Source organism: Lytechinus variegatus, chromosome 6, assembly GCF_018143015.1.
Source record: "Lytechinus variegatus isolate NC3 chromosome 6, Lvar_3.0, whole genome shotgun sequence".
In the NCBI taxonomy this organism is placed as follows: Eukaryota; Metazoa; Echinodermata; class Echinoidea; order Temnopleuroida; family Toxopneustidae; genus Lytechinus; species Lytechinus variegatus.
Window position 1 is genome coordinate 20,384,786 of NC_054745.1, and position 23,909 is coordinate 20,408,694.

Below are 23,909 nucleotides of genomic sequence, written 5' to 3' on the forward strand. Positions count from 1 at the left end.
TAATATATACCCGAAAGGAGCCACTTCTTGCAGTAATCAAAAAGTCATAAGGGGATCATGAGGTCAAAGGTCAAGAACCTCATGATAACTTGAAATTCATTTTACGGTTCAGCTTCGAACTCGGCTTGTGTTAATTGAGGTGTCAGACCCTTTAACAACTTAATTAAACCCTAAATTAATAAAGCAGAACAATAAAAAGTTTTTGGGATGACATTGTCTCATTAAACATCATGTTGCGTCACAACACTATATCTGTACACCTTGGATTACACACATTTTATTTAAAGGACAAGTCCACCCCAACAAAAAATTGATTTGAATAAAAAGGGAAAAATCCAATGAGCACAACACTCATAATTTCATCAAAATTGGATTTAAATAGAAAAGTTATAAAGTTTGAAAATTTGGCATAAGGAGACTGATGATGTCATCCACTCTTACTTTTGTATTTTATATGAAATATTTTCATTTTTATTTCATTGTCAAGTGAAATGATTAATTCCTTCCTGAACATATGGAATAAGCATTTTTTAATACTGTAGGGCTCAGTCACGTTGGTCCTTATTGTCAAATCTGTAAACAAATGAAATAAAAAATTCAAATAATAAAACAAAAAAAATAGTGAGTGAGGGACATCATCTTCTGTCTCATTTGCACCTGAGTTTTGCATATCACAGTTTTGTGTAAAATAAGCAAAACTTTAAAATGACATGATATTCTTATCATCAGATTTTGATGAAGTTTTCAGCGTTATGCTAGTTTGATTTTTCTGTTTTTATTAAAAAAAATATTTTATGGGGTGGATCGATAAGGTCAAACCTCACCACCTATTACCGCCGCTCTCTTTTTCCCAAAATGCATTCATAACACAGAGAGGCAGAAATACAGTGTACTAATGAAGACAACGCACCAACGCTCACAGCAAACGTTGATGCCATCGGAACCAACTCGCACACGTTTACAGAAACGGACGGGGTGGTCACCGGTATCGAGTACATCTGCAGTGTTGGCTCTGTCTGGGAAGGCAACTCCAGTTCAAGAGGCCTTCTTGTCCCAGCTGTTGGAAACCGTAAGAAAAAAAGAGGGTGATTTCAAATCTGGTGGCAATGTTGGAAGCACACTTTTGATTGCTTTCCTTTAAAGGGGAAGTTAACCCTGACAAAAACTTTATTGTAAAAATAGCAGAAAAAATAATAAAAAATATTGCCGAAAGTTTGAGAAAAATTCATCAAAAGATTAAAAAGTTATTAGAATTTCAATTATTTGATTTATGACGTCATATGCAAGCAGCATTCCTACATAGCGAGTGGTAAAAATCAATGAAATGATATTTTCTCAGAAAATTGAAAATGGTTTTCACTGTACCTTTTTGTATATCAATAGAAAAATAATTTCACACCCGATCATGAAAAGAAAACAAAATTAAGTCATCAGGAACCATGCATTTTATATTACATAACACATGGGGCAGCTGTTCGTTTATGACGTCTCAAAATCCAAAATTTTGAACTTAAATAACTTTCTTACTCTTTAACGGATTTTCCTCAAACCTTCACCAATATTTTTTGCTATTTTTCTTCTATTTTTGCAACAAAGTCTTCTTCAGGGTGAACTTCCCCTTCCCCTTTAATAGCTCCAAAACCTATTCTGAGTTTACAAAAACGATCACGATGTTGACAGCTCAACACCTAGTGAGTGATTTTTCGGGATCAAGTTTTTTACATTTTATCCTTTTTCCTTTGCCCTGGTAAAAATTGACCTAACATAAACACTAAAAGGTCATCACTGAACTTGAAATCACCTAAAGGATTGGTTGATGGGGAAATATATGTGTATGTGATATAAATATAATAAATATAAATATCACATCCTTGAAAATGAATGTCTATATTTTATTGTTCGAATTAGATATAATAATATGAAATACTCCAAAAATTTTGCTTTGCCCAATTGATCGTGGGCCCGGCAGCCGCTGAGCAGCGCCAGATCAACAAGGCTCTATCCCTTTAATTGTTGAATGCCAAACAGGTTAGCAGCAACTCCCATCTTTTAAATTTTTTTTGTTCTGATGCGGTCAGGGTTTGAGCTCTTGACCTCCCAGTTGTGAGACAAAAGCGCATATTTCGGACTTGCACGTGATACTTAGACTTGTGCTTCAATGTAACTCTATCTGCAACCGGCCCAGAATCATGCTATAAAAGTGAACCCCCACTTCTGGGTATCGGTCAATCACATTGTGTTTCCACGTTGACCACCTCTCCCACATCAGATCTCGGCTGCTGATTGCACTGGAAATTTGCAAGTGCGTAGAGCTGGATGTAAACCAGAAGAGTTGATATAAAAATTTTCAAAAAAATAATTGTTTATCTTGGATTAATTAATTATGTAAATAATCTTATGAAATTTGCCCCAATTTTGTGTATGGTTTTGTCTTTAACTCACTTTATATAGCTAGTGGAATGCTAATTTTTGGTGAAAATATCAATTTTTACATTTCTAACAAATATAAAAAATATTTGCACGAAATATAATTCTTATGTGTTTCTTTGTTTTTTTAACTTTTCACTTTTATTAAATTTTTTATGAACTTCGTCAGAGACACTTTTGCAATCATTTATAACAGCCATAGAATAAATTCTATTAACCCTCCACCCACAAAATAATCATACATTTATGATTTTTTGTTGAAAAACACGATATGCATTGACTTTGTACACGGAGTCGAGTTTTTGAGCAATTTTCGGTCTGACATGCATTTACTAAATATAACGTAATTTTAGAACAGTGTATCTGGCGTATTTGGTTTTGAAAGATTTGCAAGACTTGACTTGTCCTTAAAGTCACCAAGTAGTACGGTCAAAAGATTTCGCGCTGCGGCATATTTGTAGTGACAAAATTCACAGAAGGGGGGTTGGGTTAGACCCCCGGTTGAGCATAGGCGGTGGAAGCAGGGGGGGGGTTGACAGTTGGACAGGTTCCCCCCTAAATTTGAGGTGGTTTGCTTGTTATTTTTCCCCAAAAAAAATTCAGGTGGACCCCTCTGAATTTGTTGTGGTCCCCCCCTTAAATTTTACTTGATAACCTTTTTTTTTTGCTAGTCAAATTTTTTTCTGTCTCCATCCAAAAATTTTAGGTGGACCCCCCATAAATTTTTGTACTTCCGCCGCCAATCCAGTTAAGTAAGGCTTAATTATTACTTGTGGTCACACCTCAAACTTTTTGTGAAACAACCCCTAGATGGTTTTTCATTAAGATAAGTGTGAATTAAAAATGTGCTCAATTTCTCAGTCTGGTGAGGTACATAATGCTTCACCTCATTGGTCATATCATGCACAAACGAGGTGTACTGATGGGGGTTACGTTCGTTATTTCAAAGGTTTGAATATTCCGAAGGTTCGTTATTCCAAAGGTTTGTAATCCAAACGGTTCGTTAATTCCAGAACAAAATAGGGCTCGTTATTCTGACGGTCTGTGAGTCCAAAGTAAGGTTCATTATTCCTAAGCTTCGTTAGTCTGAAAACAAAATAATGTTCGTCATTCTCAAGGTGTATTATGGTTAGTTTTACCCCCCAAAATTGATTTATTTTAGTAGCTGAAATGATGATGTAATGAAAAACTAATAGGATATCATGTAATAATTTCAACAGAGGATGATACATGTGTACATGTATGTTTTTGCCAAAGCATGTATTGCATCAAGAATTGGCGGGACGATCAAGCATCTTAACTTTGATTTTATCTGAGCAATTGCTGCCTGAGCAAATGGATTAAAGATGTTGGTGACAGTGTGTTAGTCACCTGTGAATAACATCCATACAGTCAGTCTGCAGGTTTTTAAAAACTAGCTTTTATCAAAAGTGATATTCATACCACAAGGTTTTTGCATCTTTATTGAGCTTGGTGCAGACGAGAACACCTCATTTTATTTACCCATTGCTCTAAATACTTCATGTTTTGGTATCTTTTTAAAGAACAATAATCATTCTTTCAGGACATGTGTCTGGATTTTTGAAGAGATTTTGTGATATTGGTGAGACTTTGGTCAAAAGCATTATACAAAATAATTATTTTCATCTGACAAAAGTCGTATTTACACTTGATTTCTGTTTTAGCCCACATGATTTAGGTTATGATAAAGCTGAAGATCTAAGCTTTAATATTATATAGGCTTTATAAGGAGAGGTATTTTAGATTAGTCAGCATCCAGCTTTTCATTTGCCAAGTACATTTATCAGCTTGAAGAATAAGAATACTGCGTTCTGATTGGCCATTGAGACCACACGCCCAGTCAAATTCCAACGGTTTTCACACTGGGCCACTCCAAGGTCACACTCACCAAGTGACAATCTTTTCAAATTACCTGCACCTGTTGTTTTGACATTATTCAGCCAATCAGAACACTTGATTTTATGCTACTCGGAAATTTTGTCTTAAATCTTTGATGGAAAAAGCTCGCTGCTGACCCATCTGAAAGTTGCCACATATCAAGAGTGTCATTGTGAAATATTACAGAGTTTGAGCTTTCTCATGATATAAATAGTATTTTTTCCCAAAACAAAAAGTTTTGCACATATTGCAAGAGAAATAATGAAAAAAAGATAATGTTTGATGCATCTATTCAGGGAGGGGGAGGGATGTTTTTCAATAGATATAATCGCTAGCTTACATGCATTTTGGCTGGGAGATGGTGGCCTGTGAATTATGTGCCTACTGGGCAACGTCCCTTGATCTGTAGGTGAACGGTCACACCCAGTCAGATGATTAGATCAGATTTTTGCCAGGGGTACAGGGAGAGGGGGAGAGATGTTTTTCAATAATCTTAATCGCTAGTTTACATACATTTTGGCTGGGAGATGGTGGCCTGTGAATTATGTGCCTACTGGGCAACGTCCTTTGAACTGTAGGTGAACGGTCACACCTTCGGAATGGTCACTCAGATGATTAGATTGGATTTTTGCCAGGGGTACAGGGGGAGGGGGAGGGGGAGGGATGTTTTTCAATAGTCTTAATCGCTAGTTTACATACATTTTGGCTGGGAGATGGTGGCCTGTGAATTATGTGCCTACCGGGCAACGTCCCTTGAACTGTAGGTGAACGGTCACGCCCACTCAGATGATTAGATTGGATTTTTGCCAGGGGTACAGGGGGAGGGGGAGAGATGTTTTTCAATAATCTTAATCGCTAGTTTACATAAATTTTTGCTGGGAGATGGTGGCCTGTGAATTATGTGCCTACTGGACAACGTCCCTCAAACTGTAGGTGAACGGTCACGCCCACTCAGATGAGTAGATTGGATTTTTGCCAGGGGTACAGGGGGAGGGGGAGGGATGTTTTTCAATAATCTTAATCGCTAGTTTACATAAATTTTTGCTGGGAGATGGTGGCCTGTGAATTATGTGCCTACTGGGCAACGTCCCTTAAACTGTAGGTGAACGGTCACGCCCACTCAGATGAGTAGATTGGATTTTGCCAGGGGTACAGAGGGAGGGGGAGGATGTTTTTCAATAGTCTTAATCGCTAGTTTACATACATTTTGGCTGGGAGATGGTGGCCTGTGAATTATGTGCCTACCGGGCAACATCCCTTGAACTGTAGGTGAACGGTCACGCCCACTCAGATGATTAGATTGGATTTTTGCCAGGGGTACAGGGGGAGGGGGAGATATGTTTTTCAATAATCTTAATCACTAGTTTGCATACATTTTTGCTGGGAGATGGTGACCTGTGAATTATGTGCCTACCGGGCAACGTCCCTTGAACTGTAGGTGAACGGTCACGCCCACTCAGATGATTAGATTGGATTTTTGGCAGGGGTACAGCAGGGGGAGGGGGAGATATGTTTTTCAATAATCTTAATCACTAGTTTACATACATTTTGGCTGGGAGATGGTGGCCTGTGAATTATGTGCCTACTGGGCAACGTCCCTTAAACTGTAGGTGAACGGTCACGCCCACTCAGATGAGTATATTGGATTTTTGCCAGGGGTACAGGGGGAGGGGGAGGGATGTTTTTCAATAGTCTTAATCGCTAGTTTACATACATTTTGGCTGGGAGATGGTGGCCTGTGAATTATGTGCCTACCGGGCAACATCCCTTGAACTGTAGGTGAACGGTCACGCCCACTCAGATGATTAGATTGGATTTTTGCCAGGGGTACAGGGGGAGGGGGACAGATGTTTTTCAATAATCTTAATCGCTAGTTTACATAAATTTTTGCTGGGAGATGGTGGCCTGTGAATTATGTGCCTACTGGGCAACATCCCTTAAACTGTAGGTGAACGGTCACGCCCACTCAGATGAGTAGATTGGATTTTTGCCAGGGGTACAGGGGGAGGGGGACAGATGTTTTTCAATAATCTTAATCGCTAGTTTACATAAATTTTTGCTGGGAGATGGTGGCCTGTGAATTATGTGCCTACTGGGCAACGTCCCTTAAACTGTAGGTGAACGGTCACGCCCACTCAGATGAGTAGATTGGATTTTTGCCAGGGGTACAGGGGGAGGGGAGGGATGTTTTTCAATAGTCTTAATCGCTAGTTTACATACATTTTGGCTGGGAGATGGTGGCCTGTGAATTATGTGCCTACCGGGCAACATCCCTTGAACTGTAGGTGAACGGTCACGCCCACTCAGATGATTAGATTGGATTTTTGCCAGGGGTACAGGGGGAGGGGGACAGATGTTTTTCAATAATCTTAATCGCTAGTTTACATAAATTTTTGCTGGGAGATGGTGGCCTGTGAATTATGTGCCTACTGGGCAACATCCCTTAAACTGTAGGTGAACGGTCACGCCCACTCAGATGAGTAGATTGGATTTTTGCCAGGGGTACAGGGGGAGGGGGAGGGATGTTTTTCAATAGTCTTAATCGCTAGTTTACATACATTTTGGCTGGGAGATGGTGGCCTGTGAATTATGTGCCTACCGGGCAACATCCCTTGAACTGTAGGTGAACGGTCACGCCCACTCAGATGAGTAGATTGGATTTTTGCCAGGGGTACAGGGGGAGGGGGAGGGATGTTTTTCAATAGTCTTAATCGCTAGTTTACATACATTTTGGCTGGGAGATGGTGGCCTGTGAATTATGTGCCTACCGGGCAACATCCCTTGAACTGTAGGTGAACGGTCACGCCCACTCAGATGATTAGATTGGATTTTTGCCAGGGGTACAGGGGGAGGGGGACAGATGTTTTTCAATAATCTTAATCGCTAGTTTACATAAATTTTTGCTGGGAGATGGTGGCCTGTGAATTATGTGCCTACTGGACAACGTCCCTCAAACTGTAGGTGAACGGTCACGCCCACTCAGATGAGTAGATTGGATTTTTGCCAGGGGTACAGGGGGAGGGGGAGGGATGTTTTTCAATAGTCTTAATCGCTAGTTTACATACATTTTGGCTGGGAGATGGTGGCCTGTGAATTATGTGCCTACCGGGCAACATCCCTTGAACTGTAGGTGAACGGTCACGCCCACTCAGATGATTAGATTGGATTTTTGCCAGGGGTACAGGGGGAGGGGGACAGATGTTTTTCAATAATCTTAATCGCTAGTTTACATAAATTTTTGCTGGGAGATGGTGGCCTGTGAATTATGTGCCTACTGGGCAACGTCCCTTAAACTGTAGGTGAACGGTCACGCCCACTCAGATGAGTAGATTGGATTTTGCCAGGGGTACAGAGGGAGGGGGAGGATGTTTTTCAATAGTCTTAATCGCTAGTTTACATACATTTTGGCTGGGAGATGGTGGCCTGTGAATTATGTGCCTACCGGGCAACATCCCTTGAACTGTAGGTGAACGGTCACGCCCACTCAGATGATTAGATTGGATTTTTGCCAGGGGTACAGGGGGAGGGGGACAGATGTTTTTCAATAATCTTAATCGCTAGTTTACATAAATTTTTGCTGGGAGATGGTGGCCTGTGAATTATGTGCCTACTGGGCAACGTCCCTTAAACTGTAGGTGAACGGTCACGCCCACTCAGATGAGTAGATTGGATTTTTGCCAGGGGTACAGGGGGAGGGGGAGGGGGAGGGATGTTTTTCAATAGTCTTAATCGCTAGTTTACATACATTTTGGCTGGGAGATGGTGGCCTGTGAATTATGTGCCTACCTGGCAACATCCCTTGAACTGTAGGTGAACGGTCACGCCCACTCAGATGATTAGATTGGATTTTTGCCAGGGGTACAGGGGGAGGGGGCGATATGTTTTTCAATAATCTTAATCACTAGTTTGCATACATTTTTGCTGGGAGATGGTGACCTGTGAATTATGTGCCTACCGGGCAACGTCCCTTGAACTGTAGGTGAACGGTCACGCCCACTCAGATGATTAGATTGGATTTTTGCCAGGGGTACAGGGGGAGGGGGAGATATGTTTTTCAATAATCTTAATCACTAGTTTGCATACATTTTGGCTGGGAGATGGTGGCCTGTGAATTATGTGCCTACCGGGCAACGTCCCTTGAATTGTAGGTGAACGGTCACGCCCACTCAGATGATTAGATTGGATTTTTGCCAGGGGTACAGGGGGAGGGGGATAGATGTTTTTCAATAATCTTAATCGCTAGTTTACATATATTGTAGGTGAACAGTCCCTTGAACTGTATGTGAACGGTCACACCCACTCAGATGATTAGATTGGATTTTTGCCAGGGGTACAGGGGAACGGGGAGAGAAGTTTTTGAATAATCTTAATCGCTAGTTTACATACATGATGGCAATTATTGCTGGGATGTGCTAATATTTGGCTGGTGATGTCCGATGTTTAGAAAATCGCTCACCCCATCAGCTACCCCAGGTTACCCCCGATGTCGTGTGAATTTGCCTTAATATGCTGTCTGCTAGTCTGTCAGTTACAAAATGTCCACAGTTTTTGTTCAACTTACTCTCATTTCTTTATTTCTGCATCAGTCATGTTCAAACCTGGTACATACGATTCTTGGGTAATACCACATGCATGTATAAGCCCATGAGAATGATGGGGTCAAAAGGTCAAATGATTTGAGGTCATGTTCATCCTTTTTTGAAGTTTTTGTTCAACTTGCTCTCACATCTTTGTGCATCAATTTTCATCATACTTGGTTAAAATAATCCTTGGGTGTTGTTTAGGATTATAGATCAAAGGTCATCTAGGAGTCAAAAGGTAAAGTTTTTGTTAAATTGTTCTCATTTCTTTATTTCTGCATCAATTATGTTCACATTTGGTACATACATGTATGATACTTTAGTATTACCACGTTTGTGTTGAAGATGATTGAACTTGTGATTCAAATCTTGCAAGGGTACCATTTTAACAGTATTAATCACATAATTGACCAAAATGCGAGTTCTGTGACTTTAGATTTGAAAAATCAACTTACTTTGAAAGAGAGAGTCATGGGTTTGAATCCCAGCCATTTCGTAATTTCTTTCAGCAAGAAACTTATGCACATTGCGCTGCTCCCAACCCAGGTGAGGCAGGATTAATTCCTTGAATGCATGAGCACTGAAAGGCAGCTCAAGCTGAAGCTGAGGCAATAATAATATCGCGCCATGGAATAGAATATTTCTAGATAGATGGCGCTAAATAAATGCTTATTATTGTAATATGCGTTTTCTCTTATTTTTTTAAATTAATACTTGATGTTCCTTTGTTTTAATATAACTTTATATTTGAAGCACACATGATTCACAACACTGCTCTTTACAATACATTTTCACCTCTTATATTAACATTTTGGCTATTCATTTAAAAATTCACACAGCTGTAATTTTTTTTAAAGGTTAAGTCCACCCCATAATTCTTTTTATTTGAATAAATAGAAAAAAATCAAACTAGTATATAGCGCTGAAAATTTCATCAAGATTGGATTTGAAATAAGAAAAAAGAAGTGACATTTTAAAGTTTCGCTTATTATTCACAAAACGGTGATATGCACAATTCAGTGACATGCAAGTGAGACAGTCGATGCCCTTCACTCACTGTTTTTGTTTTTTTATTGTTTGAAATAGACATTTTATTTTTTTTTACAGATTTAACAATTAAGGACCAACTTGACTGAGATATATGTACATGGATATAATATTAAACAATGCTAATTCCACATGTTCAGGGAGGAATTGTGTCGCTTGACAATGAGGAGAAAATTAGAATATTTCATATAATCATTACGTCAAACCCCCGTTTGGAGAAAGACCGCAGTTCAGACTGCAAACTGCGGTATTAGACCCAAATCGTGTTTGATCATTTCCAAGCCCTGGGGGCCATTTCATAAAGCTGTTCATAAGTTAAGAGCGACTTTAAAAACGACTGGTGATCATCGCCAATGGTGTGTATTATTTACTGCAAGACAGGATCACCAGTCGCTCATAACTTACGAACAGCTTTATGAAACAACCGCCTGATCAACCCTGCTTGGCCAGGTAATCCCCGCTGTCTCAATTTCACCTCCACAGGCCAGATTGTGAGCATTGAGCCAGGGACGAAATGATAAACAACAGCTGTACTATTACATAAGACTTCTCTGCCTGTAGTAGGACCTTCGGAATGAAATTATTGTATTCGATATTTAATCACGTTTTCAAAGGCATGTTGTATTCAGAAATTTAATGTTAGTCCATTTTCAATTTCGAACGAAGAAAATCGACCTCGAAATAAGGGAAGTAAGTGAATAAAAAATGACGGCATGCTTTGCCGGGACCGCGCTTGTGTTGTGTTATCTTCGGACCGAGTTCAAGAAACATATGTTTTGATACTTGGAGAAGAGAATTGATTGAGAAAAACCATGGAGTAGGTCCATGGAAAAACTGGGGTATAGTGTTCTCAAATGGAGGTTTTTGTCATGTAAAATACAAAAATAAATAGTGAGTGAATGATGTCATCAGTCTCCTCCTTTGCATGCTGACCAGGATGTGCATACAACTGTTCTGTGAAATTAAGCAAAACTGTAAATGTCATGAATCTCTTATTTTACAACCGATTTTGCTGAAATTTTCAGTGTTATGCTTGTTGAATTTCTTTTTATTCAAATCAACTTTTTGTTTGGGTGGACTTGTCCTTTAAGTTTTGTTTCAGACTTATTTTCCCCCTTGAAGTTGATTTTGCCCTTTAGGGGGGGACTAAGCTCACTGCACTGCTTGTATATCTTAGAGTGTTCTGCACATGGTAATGGCACACAAAGCAATGACACAGAAGCACCATGTATCCCTCTAGTAACAGGTAAATACAAATGGGATCAGTTTTATTTTATTTTTTTACTTTAGTATACATTTTATATATTTGTAATATTGATTAGTACTTCATTCTGTAGGATTGCATGGATTGTGGTATGTGCAAAATTGGTATCGTTCAATATTGCTATGAATAAGCATATTCTAATATTGTGCCTGTTCCTAGCAATAATAATTATGATTTTTTTTACATCGTACATTATCATTGCTTAGATCATCTTCATTACTTTTATTATTTTTTTATTATAACTATTTCAATTATTGCTATATCAAAGGAGATAACATCCCAATTTTTATACTTTTAACATATTATTTATTATTTCACATTAGTGATTTTATGTTTTTTCACTTTGGGTTAATGTTGGAAAATTATATTTCAGAGTTCAGACAATACCAAGCCATTACAGTAATTATATGGATTTTTAATTCAGTAAAACTATTTGTATTTCTATTTGCACGAAATCTCTTTATTTCTTTTTTTGACACTCATTTCTTCTGCCAATGTTCAATTTATTATTAATCTGTTATAATACTGTCTCGTTATTTTCCCCCAAAATACTCAGTACCCCCGGATATGAATGGCCAACAGCTCAATTTCACCATTTCAACCTACGATTTCAGGTAAATCAAGTCATATGTATACACACACACATATGTATTTATATATACATGTATATATGTAGGCTATATACATGTATATAAATGATTCATTATCATGGTTGTACATAGCATAAGGGAGGGGGGGGCGGGGAAGCGGCGATCCCAAAACATGAAAAGAAAAATCCCAGTTTCACACATTCAAACCCACAATGTTGCAAATTGAAGCTACTAATACTGGGGAGGGGGGCTGATTCAGCCCCCCTTGACATATTTCATGATAAATCTGCCTTGCAGATTTTGTTTGACTGTGTCACTCGCTGACTTCATACTATCAAAGTCTCGCGCAACTTTTGGGACCAATTTTGCGACCCCATATACACAGTTCCAAAGTTATGCAACATCATATATTAGTGCATGCAGACCCAAATTTGCTAAAAAGCATGAATTCATGTACAAATCCAATGCAATTTTGTAGATTATGCCATGTGCGACGCATGTTCAGTGGGGCTAATGTGACAGTCTTAATGGCAATTCAGTTACATTTTCAGTGTTTTCCTTTGCATGTTCCGTTTTAAAAACGTTTTGTTATTGAATTTTTTCTTACTCGTCAATCATCATCTGTGATCCGACAAAAAGCCTATCTCATGAAGACTTTGCTAGAGCCTCTCCTCTACCCATCTACAACTCGCCCAAGTACGTCCGGGATATCTTCAGGGGTGCTTGGTTGCGAGTATCCGACGACCCGGAAGAAGATTTGTTCTCATCCTGGTTTAAAAGTGACCCGGAAGTGAACCTTGCTCTGACATCACACCTAACGGTGTGGTGGTACCCCGATGAATCTCTATATAGGTAGGTAATTTAAAGTGACCAAGGGCGGATCCAGGATTTTCCAAAAGTGGGGGGGGGGGGCCAGAGCTGTCAACTATTGAGGAAAAAGTCACAATTGTTTTTTTTTTATTTACATGCCAAATTATACCATTATATTCTTGACCTTTTGCTTAGAGGTAGAATAGGTACATACACATTTAATACACAGATAGTAAGAAACTGCAGTTATAGAATGTATACTCTCCTGACAAGATTGTGCGTCACAAAGGTAATGCACATGTACATGTAGCAGCCTGGATAAATATACCTGACAACCATTATGTAGGGTTAGGAAACTTGGCATTTATGAGCATTGTGCATCTGTTCTTTTATGTCTTACTAGTACCTCTTCTAATGATTTTGTTGTACCCCATGGCACATATGAAATTATTTGGCAGCGGGGGGGGGGGGGGGCAGTTTTGTACAGAAAAAAATTACGAGCCCTAAAAGTGTCTTCATTCCCACTAACTTGTGATTTATATGAGGAAGATTTTGAGAAGCTTAGAAAAAGGTCCTCACTTGTGAATGCATGATGCTTTCCACTAACAAATATTTTTAATGGCTCTCTAATTGAGGGAGGTGGGGGGGGGCATGAGCTTACCTGGATCCGACACTGAACCAAGGGTGGGGAAAGTTGGTGTACACCCGATGTCCACTTTCCAGTCAGTCTGATTGCAATTCAGCAATTTAGCCCAGTTTACCATTTTGTCTTATTTCTAGTGTTTTTGTATGAAATATACTTAATTCTGTGACAGGGGTGGATCTAGGATTTTCCAAAGGGGGGGGGGCACATTTCCCCCAAGGAAAAAAATTTGACGAGCAAAAAAAAAAGAAGAAATCTGCCAGTGCTCTGTGATATTTCTGTGATCTTTGAACTGTTTATGAACTTCATTTTAATTTGAAAAAGTGTATTAGAATAAGTCGACAAAGTGTAAGCCCCCTTAAAATATTTGCATGACCAAGGAAAGAAAAGTAAGCAAAAGGAAATTGAGGGTGAAATAGATATTATTGCCAACTGCAGCTTTATATTGTCAATATCCATAAGCTTTTTCTATAAAAAAAATTCGGAAACTTTTCCTAGCTTGCTTCCCTCACTTGCGACCTATTAGAATTGTTGCTGGAGATGATACTACAGAGGATGAATTATCCTTTAATTCTAGCTACAGGTATATAAAAAATAAATGTTTGAGAGGATAGGTACATGTATCTGTTCTACTATTTCGTATCATAGTTATTGCGATATGAATGTATTAAGTAGTAAATTAGTGTGTTTTATTCCAATTGGACCTATATTACAAGACTACTCTGCTGAGAATGTGGCATTATGGGTAATAAACCTGGCCAGATAGGAGAAGTTGAGGACTTTAGATGGGGCGATAAAGGCTGCCGCCCCTTTAAAATAACTTTAATTTCTTTCGTGATTTTGTCCATAGCACCAATATCAAACACAACACACATCAAGCCCTGCATTGTTTTTCTTTTGAATAAGACTTTTATATTGCTATTATGTTTGAAACACATGAAATCTAAATCTAAAGGATGCCTTTCCATCGATAATTTTCTCACTTACTATAGGTCGTGGAATATATCTTATTTTCCCATTGATGAACTTGGCTTCGGGCATGAGGATTTATCTGATTGTGAAGGTGCTTTTCATAATTTTGGGTAAGAGCAGTTTTCAGTCTAAAAAAAGTAATGATAATTGTTGCTATTATCTTATCAGTGCACTCATGCCCATCTTATCACAGCACTCATGCACATCTTATCGTATTGACGTTCACACCCTACCGGGTACCCTTTTAACACCTGGGTGGAGAGTGGCAAATGTGGATAAGTACCTTGCCAAAGGACATAAGCGCCCGGTGGGATTTTAACCCTCGACCTTTGGTTTAACCCTGAATAGACTATTTTGACACCTAAGAAGACTGGGGGGGGGGCTGATTCAGCCCCCTTATGATCTCAGCCGTCAATCAAGTGATCACGACGAAAATTTACCCCTAGCAAAATCTCCGAGACTCTAAGATCAAATTCTGCAAAAAATCTCATTGCTTATTAAATATTTTAACAAATTTATGCATAAAATCAAAATTTTGCTCTAATTAACTAAATAATGCCCTAAAATGCTAATTTTGGGGATCTGAATAAATGTATTTAAAACAATTTCAACATCACTTTTATTTTTTTTATGTATTTGATTGTTTTCTAAATTTCTTAGGTTTTTCTTTGTTATCTGAATTTCTTTGTTTTTCGACTTTTTGTTTTTATAGTTTTTTCAATGAAAATTGTCAAGGAGTTTATTTTGACCACAAACAAGATGGAATCAATTGATTTTAATCAGTAACAGGGAAAATAATAATACATTTATGAATTTTGGCTAAAAACACCATTTGCATTGGATTTGTACACAAATTCATGTTTTTGAGCAATTTTGGGTCTGCATGCACTTATGAAATATTGCGTAATTTCAGAACCGCGTACCCGGGGGTCACAATTTTGGTCTCAAAGTAGCACGAGACTTGAAAGTAAAAAGCCAGCGAGCAACGTGATAAAAAATATTAATAATATAATGCGCAGCGGATTTATCATAGAAAATTTTGAGGGGGGAGGGGGCTGAATCAGCCCCCCAGTCTTCTTAGGGTTAAGAGTCAAGTGGCTGAATCACTACATCATATCACCACAAATAATAAAAATATTAAACAGTAATGAAAAGAAGGAAGCCAACTCTCGAACTAGCAGAAGAAGAAGAAGTAATGGGAGAAAAAGAACAAAGGATGAAGAAGGAGAAAAAGAAGAAGGAAAAGAAGAAAAGGATAAACAAGAGTAACAAAAAAGATAGAATAATCATAAAACAAGAAGAACTGGAAGGAAAGCAGAAGATGAGAAGAAAGTAAATTATCTTCATTATAGACAAAATTTGATGAAACTTTATCAGTGGTATCACAATGATTCTCTTCTTGTCAGGAACAGAGCGGGGGATTGGGCTGTTTCACAAAGAAAAGTGTGACTTAAAAGTTTAGTGCTGACGCACACCTGATTATATAATGCGCGATCTTATTGATTAATACGTAGCTGCGCGCGTCCTCTCAGAGTGATCAAAGATACTACAAGGGGAAGATCTGACACTTCCGAAATTTTTTGAAACGCTTGATAAATGCTTATGGGGAAGGGCGCCCAACAGTGTTGAGTAAGTAAACCTCTGCATATCGGCACGCGACTGTGTACAAAACATATGGGGAAAATGAGAGAGCGGAGTTTGGAGAGGGCTCAAGGGTGGCACATGGGAATAATTCCACGTTTTATTACCAAGAAACCTCTGAAATATATTCATCTCAAATTTAAGGGGGAAAAACTTGAATGAAAAAATCGTCTATTCCTTCACCATTTCTCTCCAAAGTTTTGTACACAACCATCTCGCGATACGCAAAGGTAAAAGAAAGATTGTTACTTATTCCATGCTGTAGGGCGTTCTCCCGAGCGTTTCATTACGCGGTCTATGTACTGTCCGATCTTCCCCTTGTAGTATCTATGGAGTGATTTGACCAATCAATATACTGATGTCTTTGATTCGGTTCGCACTTGGCATTTAAATCTAATTTATTCATTGATCTATTTGTTTATTGGTATATGCACATGTACATATTGGCCAGCAGAAGGGCTGAAAAGGCTAATTCACAATATAATTACAAAGTAAAAAAATAGCTAAGTACAGTAAATATAATTTTTTGGCTTAATGCTTGAATGGCATCAATAATTATGGAAATGGAGATCGATAAATTTATTTCATGAATACAAAGAGATAGATAAGAGAAAGAAAAGTGAGGGAGCATTTAGAGATGGCACATGTAGTAGAAATGTATTGCAGAACGAGAAAGTTGAGAGAGAGAGAGGAAAAGAGAGGGAGATCACACAGAATAAAGAGAATACAAAAACCAAGAACATTATAAAATGTTATAAAAACTGCATAAGTTCATTAGTGAACATTCTATGCAATGCACATACTTATACCTAGCTACATTTCATAGCAAATATTGAAGTGTACAAAGTATTCTTTAGGTGGTTTCAAACGGCCTCGATCATGAGAATCCCCGTTAAATTACGAGAATATTTTAAGGCTAAAAAATACCCATTAATTATTCCTGCATTCACACTGCCCTGAAACATACCCTACGGGATAAGTTCCTGAAGATACGAGCATGCGCATTATGGTCTGATAAGCAAGCAGGGCGCGAGATTCAAAATCACAGCCACCCAAGGCACCCACGCCCAACTACACACTACGCTAAAAGTTCCCGTAAATTGCTTTCACATTGCCAAACTACATGCCCCTGCGACCTTGGAAAAATCCCCGCGAAAGTTCTAATTTTGACAAGTACCTACTATTTAGTAGATATTTTCTTTCGGGAAGATTACACGTAATTTGCTTTCACATTAGCAATATTACCCGGTATTTTTTGATCGGGTAAATTTCCCAATCAGAAAATACCTGGAACTGAGGAACTTCGAGGCAGTCTGAAACCACCTTTTGTGATCCCCCTCCCAGATTCACAAGTGTCCTAAGGAGTAGCTTCCACCATTCAGGCCAAGAGGTCATCACCCTGGGCGGAGGTGAAGAAATATGGCTCTACTTGGATGGACACCTGATCATGGAAATCATAAATCACGACTTTCATCAAATCATCTGCAAAAAAGCCGTACTAAAGAACAACAATGGTACGTTCATGTAGTGAAGTGAATGTGAGTTGTGGGCCCCCCTACAGAAATTTAAGTGTGCCGCTTGCTAGTAACTAGCATGCGACTAGCAGGGCGCTCGCTTAATAAGTGAGTGCATGCTAGCGAACAGTCCCTGCTCGCTAAAAGATCGCTTAACTATTACTCTGCACGCATATTACACGCTTATTAAGCTAGCCGCATGCTAGTTACTAGCATGCCGCAAGCTTGCGCAAGCTAGTCGCACGCTTGCCGCAAGCTTGGAAATTTCTGTGGGGGGGATTCAGTTTTGTTCGTCTCAAACAACATTAATGTATAAATGAGGTGAGAGTGAGGCACTTACTGAATTCATACCCCTCCAAGGTGTCTAATATCCCTCGGTAGTACATGGTGTCCAGGGGCAGTCTAGAGGTCCTGCCTGTTGCTGCCAAACACGTACTTGACTTGACCTTAACTCTCCAGACACGGAACTCTCACTGATTAACCTTGACACCGACTCTTGGTCATCAGGGGTATATATTTGGGGGTATTGCGGGCGCGCCGTGCGTAACATTCACTCATGCACGGAGGTGAGTGCGGGGCTATTAATGGTCTATATAGCCTGTTAAGTCCAGGCAACATTGTCTAATGACCCTTTATGCAACAATATGTTCACTACAAACGTAACACAGCAATACAATAATTTTTGAGAAATTATTTCACAAATTTATTAAGTGGATGTTAGGAAGCTTCAGATAAAATTGTACCCTTGAAATGTTCAGCCCATTGCATGATTGAGCATGGTTAATAAACAAATGGTATGCAGATACATGTACATGTATTGATGCAGAAATTGCCAATTTCTTGATTTTTGCAAGTTTGTCAACCTTATAATACATGTATGTTGTACATTACCCATCTGCGAAAAAATCTAATAAGACATTTATTATGCTTTTGAGTATGAGCATGTTGCATACTTTGTGGCCTGGGCTCGATGTTTCAAGGGCATCTTGTTGAGCGTAACAAGCATGAGGATAGTAATAACTACTGCTTTTACTACTAATGATGATACTGATGGTGATGATAATAGTGCAGTTCCTATATATGCATATATTCTACTCTGCTTAATACTTGGTATCATATACATGTATTACTCTGGCAGTAGCTGAGCCACCACATAGGCTCTAAATGTTATCAAATGGAAAACAAAAATAAAAAATTCTGCTTAATACTTGGTATCATATATTACTCTGGCAGTAGTTGAGCCACCACATAGGCCCGTATTCTGAAGTCAGGTTTAACTTAGACCATGGTCTAATTCTGTGCTAAAATTATGGGAAGCCAAAAGTGTCAAAATTTTTATTAAGTTGTATGTTTCTAATTGTTCACAGTGCTCTTTCCTGATTCATCGATGGTGAAGACAATCATCTATTTATACTTGCTAGACAATTATGAATGATTTGAGGGTCGAATGAGTTGATTATGATATCTTTACTATTAGTGATTTATGAAGCAATTGGCTTTCCATACTTAAACCACAACTTTAAACTTGAGTTTAAGTTAAACCTGACTTCAGAATGCGGGCCAATGACTCTATTAAACAGAGAACAAAAATAATTTGAGGGCCAATGCACTTCACCCGGGTCGAATGCAGCACAGAGCTTCACCAGTGGCCAGTGACCCAGGGGGGGGGAGGGTGCTGGGCTGTCAAATTATAGGTATGAAATATTTCTTTTGTTTTTTATATTTATGGATATCTGCTCTTCTCTTCACAGGGGAGGTGGAAATATCTATATACCAAGGAGCTATCGAGCACGGGAGGTGTACTTCGCTGTCATATCTTCCAAACGAGAATGTAACCATGTTGTTAAGGGTAAAACCATTTCTTTTCGTACATTTTTTCGTCACTTCATAATTTTCACAGAAAAATGATTAGGGGCAGCTAGAAATTAATATTGAATATGCAAATTGGTTCAAAGGTCTAAACTAAATTGGTTTCTGTATGATATTAAGTTTAATCATATTGAATGAGTTCCTCGGGAAAAATAGTAATTGCCAGACCAACCTCGGATAGATATTTCCCGCTATACTTTCTCAAAGCCTGATATATTTGTATATTATCAGTTACATCAATAACTAGTAAGCTGAAATCATTTCTAGCTACATATGACACGAATGAGAACTAGAAATTTGATGTCAAATAGTAATATTGCCAGTCCAACCGAGGATTGATAATTCCCACTATGCTTTCGAAGAAAACGCCTGATATATTTGTTTTATATCCCTTCTTTAAGTCAGAACTGTTGAGTGACCAATCTGGACCAAAAAACGTAAGATCGTCCTGGTTAAAAACAGACGGTCTAGACCTTGCGCCTGAGCTAATGCTATCCAGCTCATATGGGGTAGTCTGTGCGTGGCTTCTAACCGACTCCGGTTATTGAGAGGTCCGCTGCGCTGCTGTTGCTTTTTCGCTCAAGTCAAATTCCAAAGCGCTGGCCGGCTAACGTTAGTTACATCGGATCTTAATTGACTCACCTTGTTATGCTTCTTCTCAATTTAAAATTATTATCCTGTATGAAGTTGCAGAATAAAGCGATCAAAAACTCTCAATGATCAAAAGATGGCAGTTTCTGCAAGTGCAAGCTCACTTGATTAGTGCATACCGTCACAGCGCAGCTCGCCGAAACTCCCCCGTGGATGGCATGCAGCGCGTCCCGGTCATGAGTAAACTAGCTCAGCTAGTGCGTCGCACAGCTCGCGAATCGAGGGGGGGGGGGGTCGAAAAAACGTATAGTTCATTTTTTCCCTAGGGAAAAAGTGGACTATGCGTGACGTCAGCAAGGAAAATGAACTATATCATGGCAAACGTTTTTCGTAGTAAAACTATGCTTTTTCTTCTTGTGTACACTCTCTATGCGACAATCTTATTAAGAAAGGGATATAATTATATAATATTGACTGGCCTTGAGGGGAACATCAAATATATTGCCAGCAAAAGAATCATATTGGCCCGAGTCTTCAGACGAGGGCAATATGGGTCTTTTAAGGGCAATATATTTGATGTTCCCCGAAAGAAGAGCCAGTCAATATTGTTATTATCATCCAAATCAGATATCTAGAGCGAAAGTCATGATAATATGGATATTTCTTTTAAAAATAAAGTTCTATTGTGTCATGTTAATATCGGTCTAGGCTCTGCACTTTACCATTATGACGTACTTGCAAGTGCTCGGATCCAGCGTTGTCTTTATTATGACGTATATCTGTACATTGTTGGTGCACGGATCCTTATTATGAAGCGTATCTTTATACGCATCCACAGATGCCCGGATGTGAGACCAGGGAAAATACAAAGGTATATTTTGCGTTGTCTCTGCATGCAAAGTAAATACGCGCCTTGAGACCGAGGAAAATACAAACAATATACCTACCCTTCCCGATATTCAGAAAATGTAGGGCAATACGGTTTTGTAAATGACCAGCCCAGCTCAGATGTCTGATACGGGTGATAATGATCTTTAATATCTCACTGTATGACTTCATTCCAGGTCCCTGTCTTATGAAGATTTACAATTGATCCAATCAACCACAACAATTGGAAAGCACTGAGCATCAAATCCTAAGATGCATGTTGAAAATATTTTCTACATGTAGATATAATGTATATGCATACATTGTTTGCCTTCTAATAAATTCAGTGTGCCTCCCTTTGTTAACAAAGGACTACATTACATGCTAATTAACTACTCAATACATTTATACTGCAATAACTGTGGTATTTTACCAAGTAACAAAACATTTACTTTTCCTCTCAAAACATGTTAGTTTTTCTATACAAATTTAATCATAGGTCAATTTATTCTCTGTAGTATAAGTAGTTATCTGAAAACTTGTATTTTAAGACTATGTATTTACATGTATAACACACAGTCAATGAGAGACCACACATAGTTCACCCCCCTCTATAAAACATTGGCAATTTATACACATTTGATGTGTATATGAATGTTTGTCAGAACATCATCTTATCATTACATATATCCATTTATTTTCAAAGGTTGGGGATTCGTACATTTGATATGTTCTGAATATTGTCATGACATCTTATCATTATATATATCTCTTCAATTTCAAAGGTTGGAGATTCGTACTTTTGATATGTTTTGAAATTCGTTGAAACATCATGTTATAGTTATATGTACATGTATCTCTTTATTTTCTGAAATTTGTCATGACATCTTATCATTATATATATCTCTTCAATAAAGGTTGGAGATTTGTACACATTTCATATGGTTTGAAATTCGTCGAAACATCATGTTATTATATGTATCTCTTTATTTTCAAAGGTTGGAGATTCGTACACATGTGATGTGTTCTAAAATTTGTTGAAATATCATCTTATCTTTATATGTACATGTATCCATTTATTTTCAAAGGTTGGGGATTCGTACACATTTGATATGTTTATGGCCGAACGGTTTGAGTGCTCCTCAGAACTATTCATTGAATTCCAAAACGTTGATCTGCCTTCTGATGACGAACCGGTCATCTCTGCTTCCTTCCATACAAACGAATGGACGGGGACTGGTGTAGACATCGGGACATTTGTGATCGCCGAATTCAATGATGACATCAATTTGTATGCGGGCAAAGTCGCGACAGAATTTGAGAATGGTGAGATTGAAAGGGATATTATTGAATAAATAAAAAAAATACAATAATATTGGATTTGTATAGCGCACGTATCCACCTTGCTAGGTGCTCAAGGAGCTCCTATATTACCCCGGGTAAGTTAGTCTACCGATTCTGATGCGCACAACTTTTTGAGGAATTACTTCCTGCCGGTACCCATTTACCTCACCTGGGTCGAGTGCAGCACAGTGTGGATAAATTTCTTGCTGAAGAAAAACACGCCATGGCGAGGATTCGAACCCACGACCCTCTGTTTGAAAGGCGAGAGTCAGAACAACTAGACCACGATGCACCCACACTATTATGTGTTTCTCTGTATTTCAAGTCAATAGATGGGGTAGATACATGTACTTGTGAATGTTTTAATGTGTAAAATGTTTTGAATATTTTTAAGGATTTGACAGTATACAAATAGCGAATAGGCATGAGTGCGATGGTGCGAGATTTCGCATGGGGTGAAAGAAAGAAACGCTCTATTCATCCCGGCTATCGCCGAGTTGAATAGAGCGTTTCTTTCTTTCACCGAATGCGAAATCTCGCACCATTGCACGAATAAGAATATTCGCTATTTGTATTGTACAATGCCTCGGAATCTAGCGAAAATATGGAAAAAACAAGAGTTTTTCCATACAGTAATCTATGAAAAGGGAGCAAAAATATTGAAAGCGAAAAGCAAAATTACACAAGCCGGGCCCACAAGCGCACATGATCTTGGACAACATTGCGCATTTAGCCAGTGGGCTGTACGCGCATTGTCACCTTATTTAATGAAATCGCATTGTGACGTCACCTCTTAAAGCCGTGCAATGGTACATTTTGGATGGTACGTCTTGTGTGCAACGGTACGAATGTGTGACATTCAGCCTCCCATTTGATCGCGTACAACAAGCTAAGTAAGCGTTGTACAAAATAGAATAGATGATGAGATTAATATTTCTAATAGTATAGGACTAGCTACTACTATTTTGACCATCCTTAGCTTGAGTTTGTGTCTATTCATTTCTACCATCAGATGGTGTAATTTTTAGATTGTATATATGTTACATGACATGTGCTCCGGGCTTTATTTACTACACTGCGCTATACTTACCTATACCATCTCATCAAATTGCTATTCGTTACCCTAACTCGAATAGCCACCGGTAAAAACTCCCCGAAAAAGGCTAACTGTATTCAGGTAGCCTGGGAAACCCGTCACGGAACGAGACCCATAAAACCCGGTCTCCGCATATAAGCCTCCTCTTTCGTTACCGCGACGTCGCTGAGTAAACGTTTAGCCACCGCGCTTCAGTGTTTTTCTTTTGAATCACGATGTCTGAAGAAATAACTGACATGAACATTAATTCCCAAGCCTCCCCAAATCTCAATCAAGGGGAGAATAACTCGGTCAAGACAAAGCCGAGGGTCAATATTTCGGCCAAGACAAAGCCGAAAAATAATGATAAGGCGGCCAAGACAAAGCCGAAGAACAAGAATCCTAACACTAATAACCCGGCCAAGACAACGCCGGCTAATACCTCTACACAATCAGACACCCAGTCCCATAGGCGGGAGGTAGACAAGGGTATGGATAAATCGGAAGAGACTGTTTACACTCCTTCCGATCGGGGTAGCTCCTCATCAAAGAATAGGGCGGGCAAGAAGAGGCCTCGCGATGACCACTCGTGTTCTCATGACAATCAGACTCAAAGTCTTGACCCACTACAACCCCCTGTAATTCAGAAAAAGAGCCGACTGGCCCAGGATTGTGACAGGTCAGTCCATTCATTGCCAGACCCCGCCGAGGCGGGTAGTTGGATCTTGCAAGCCTTGCAGGCGGCCCTTCCCCAGCGGGCGCCGCCATCGACCCTT

General features: G+C 38.9%; 2 protein-coding genes across 2 annotated transcripts in view; both read left to right on the top strand.

Moving 5' to 3' along the window:
- Positions 1–12,663, top strand: part of LOC121417628 — a 29,926-nt gene extending 17,263 nt beyond the window's left edge. Inside the window, exons 7-10 of the mRNA XM_041611365.1 lie at positions 873–1,069; positions 11,131–11,199; positions 11,774–11,831; positions 12,447–12,663. Coding sequence (XP_041467299.1) covers positions 873–1,069; positions 11,131–11,199; positions 11,774–11,831; positions 12,447–12,663 — 541 coding nt within the window. The remainder of the gene's footprint in view (positions 1–872; positions 1,070–11,130; positions 11,200–11,773; positions 11,832–12,446) is intronic.
- Positions 12,664–14,251: 1,588 nt separating this feature from the next.
- LOC121417629 overlaps positions 14,252–23,909 on the top strand; it is a 160,351-nt gene continuing 150,693 nt past the window's right edge. The window contains exons 1-4 of the mRNA XM_041611366.1: positions 14,252–14,342; positions 17,218–17,387; positions 19,139–19,236; positions 21,803–22,040. Of these exons, the coding sequence (XP_041467300.1) occupies positions 17,321–17,387; positions 19,139–19,236; positions 21,803–22,040 (403 nt within the window). The 5' untranslated portion in view covers positions 14,252–14,342; positions 17,218–17,320. The remainder of the gene's footprint in view (positions 14,343–17,217; positions 17,388–19,138; positions 19,237–21,802; positions 22,041–23,909) is intronic.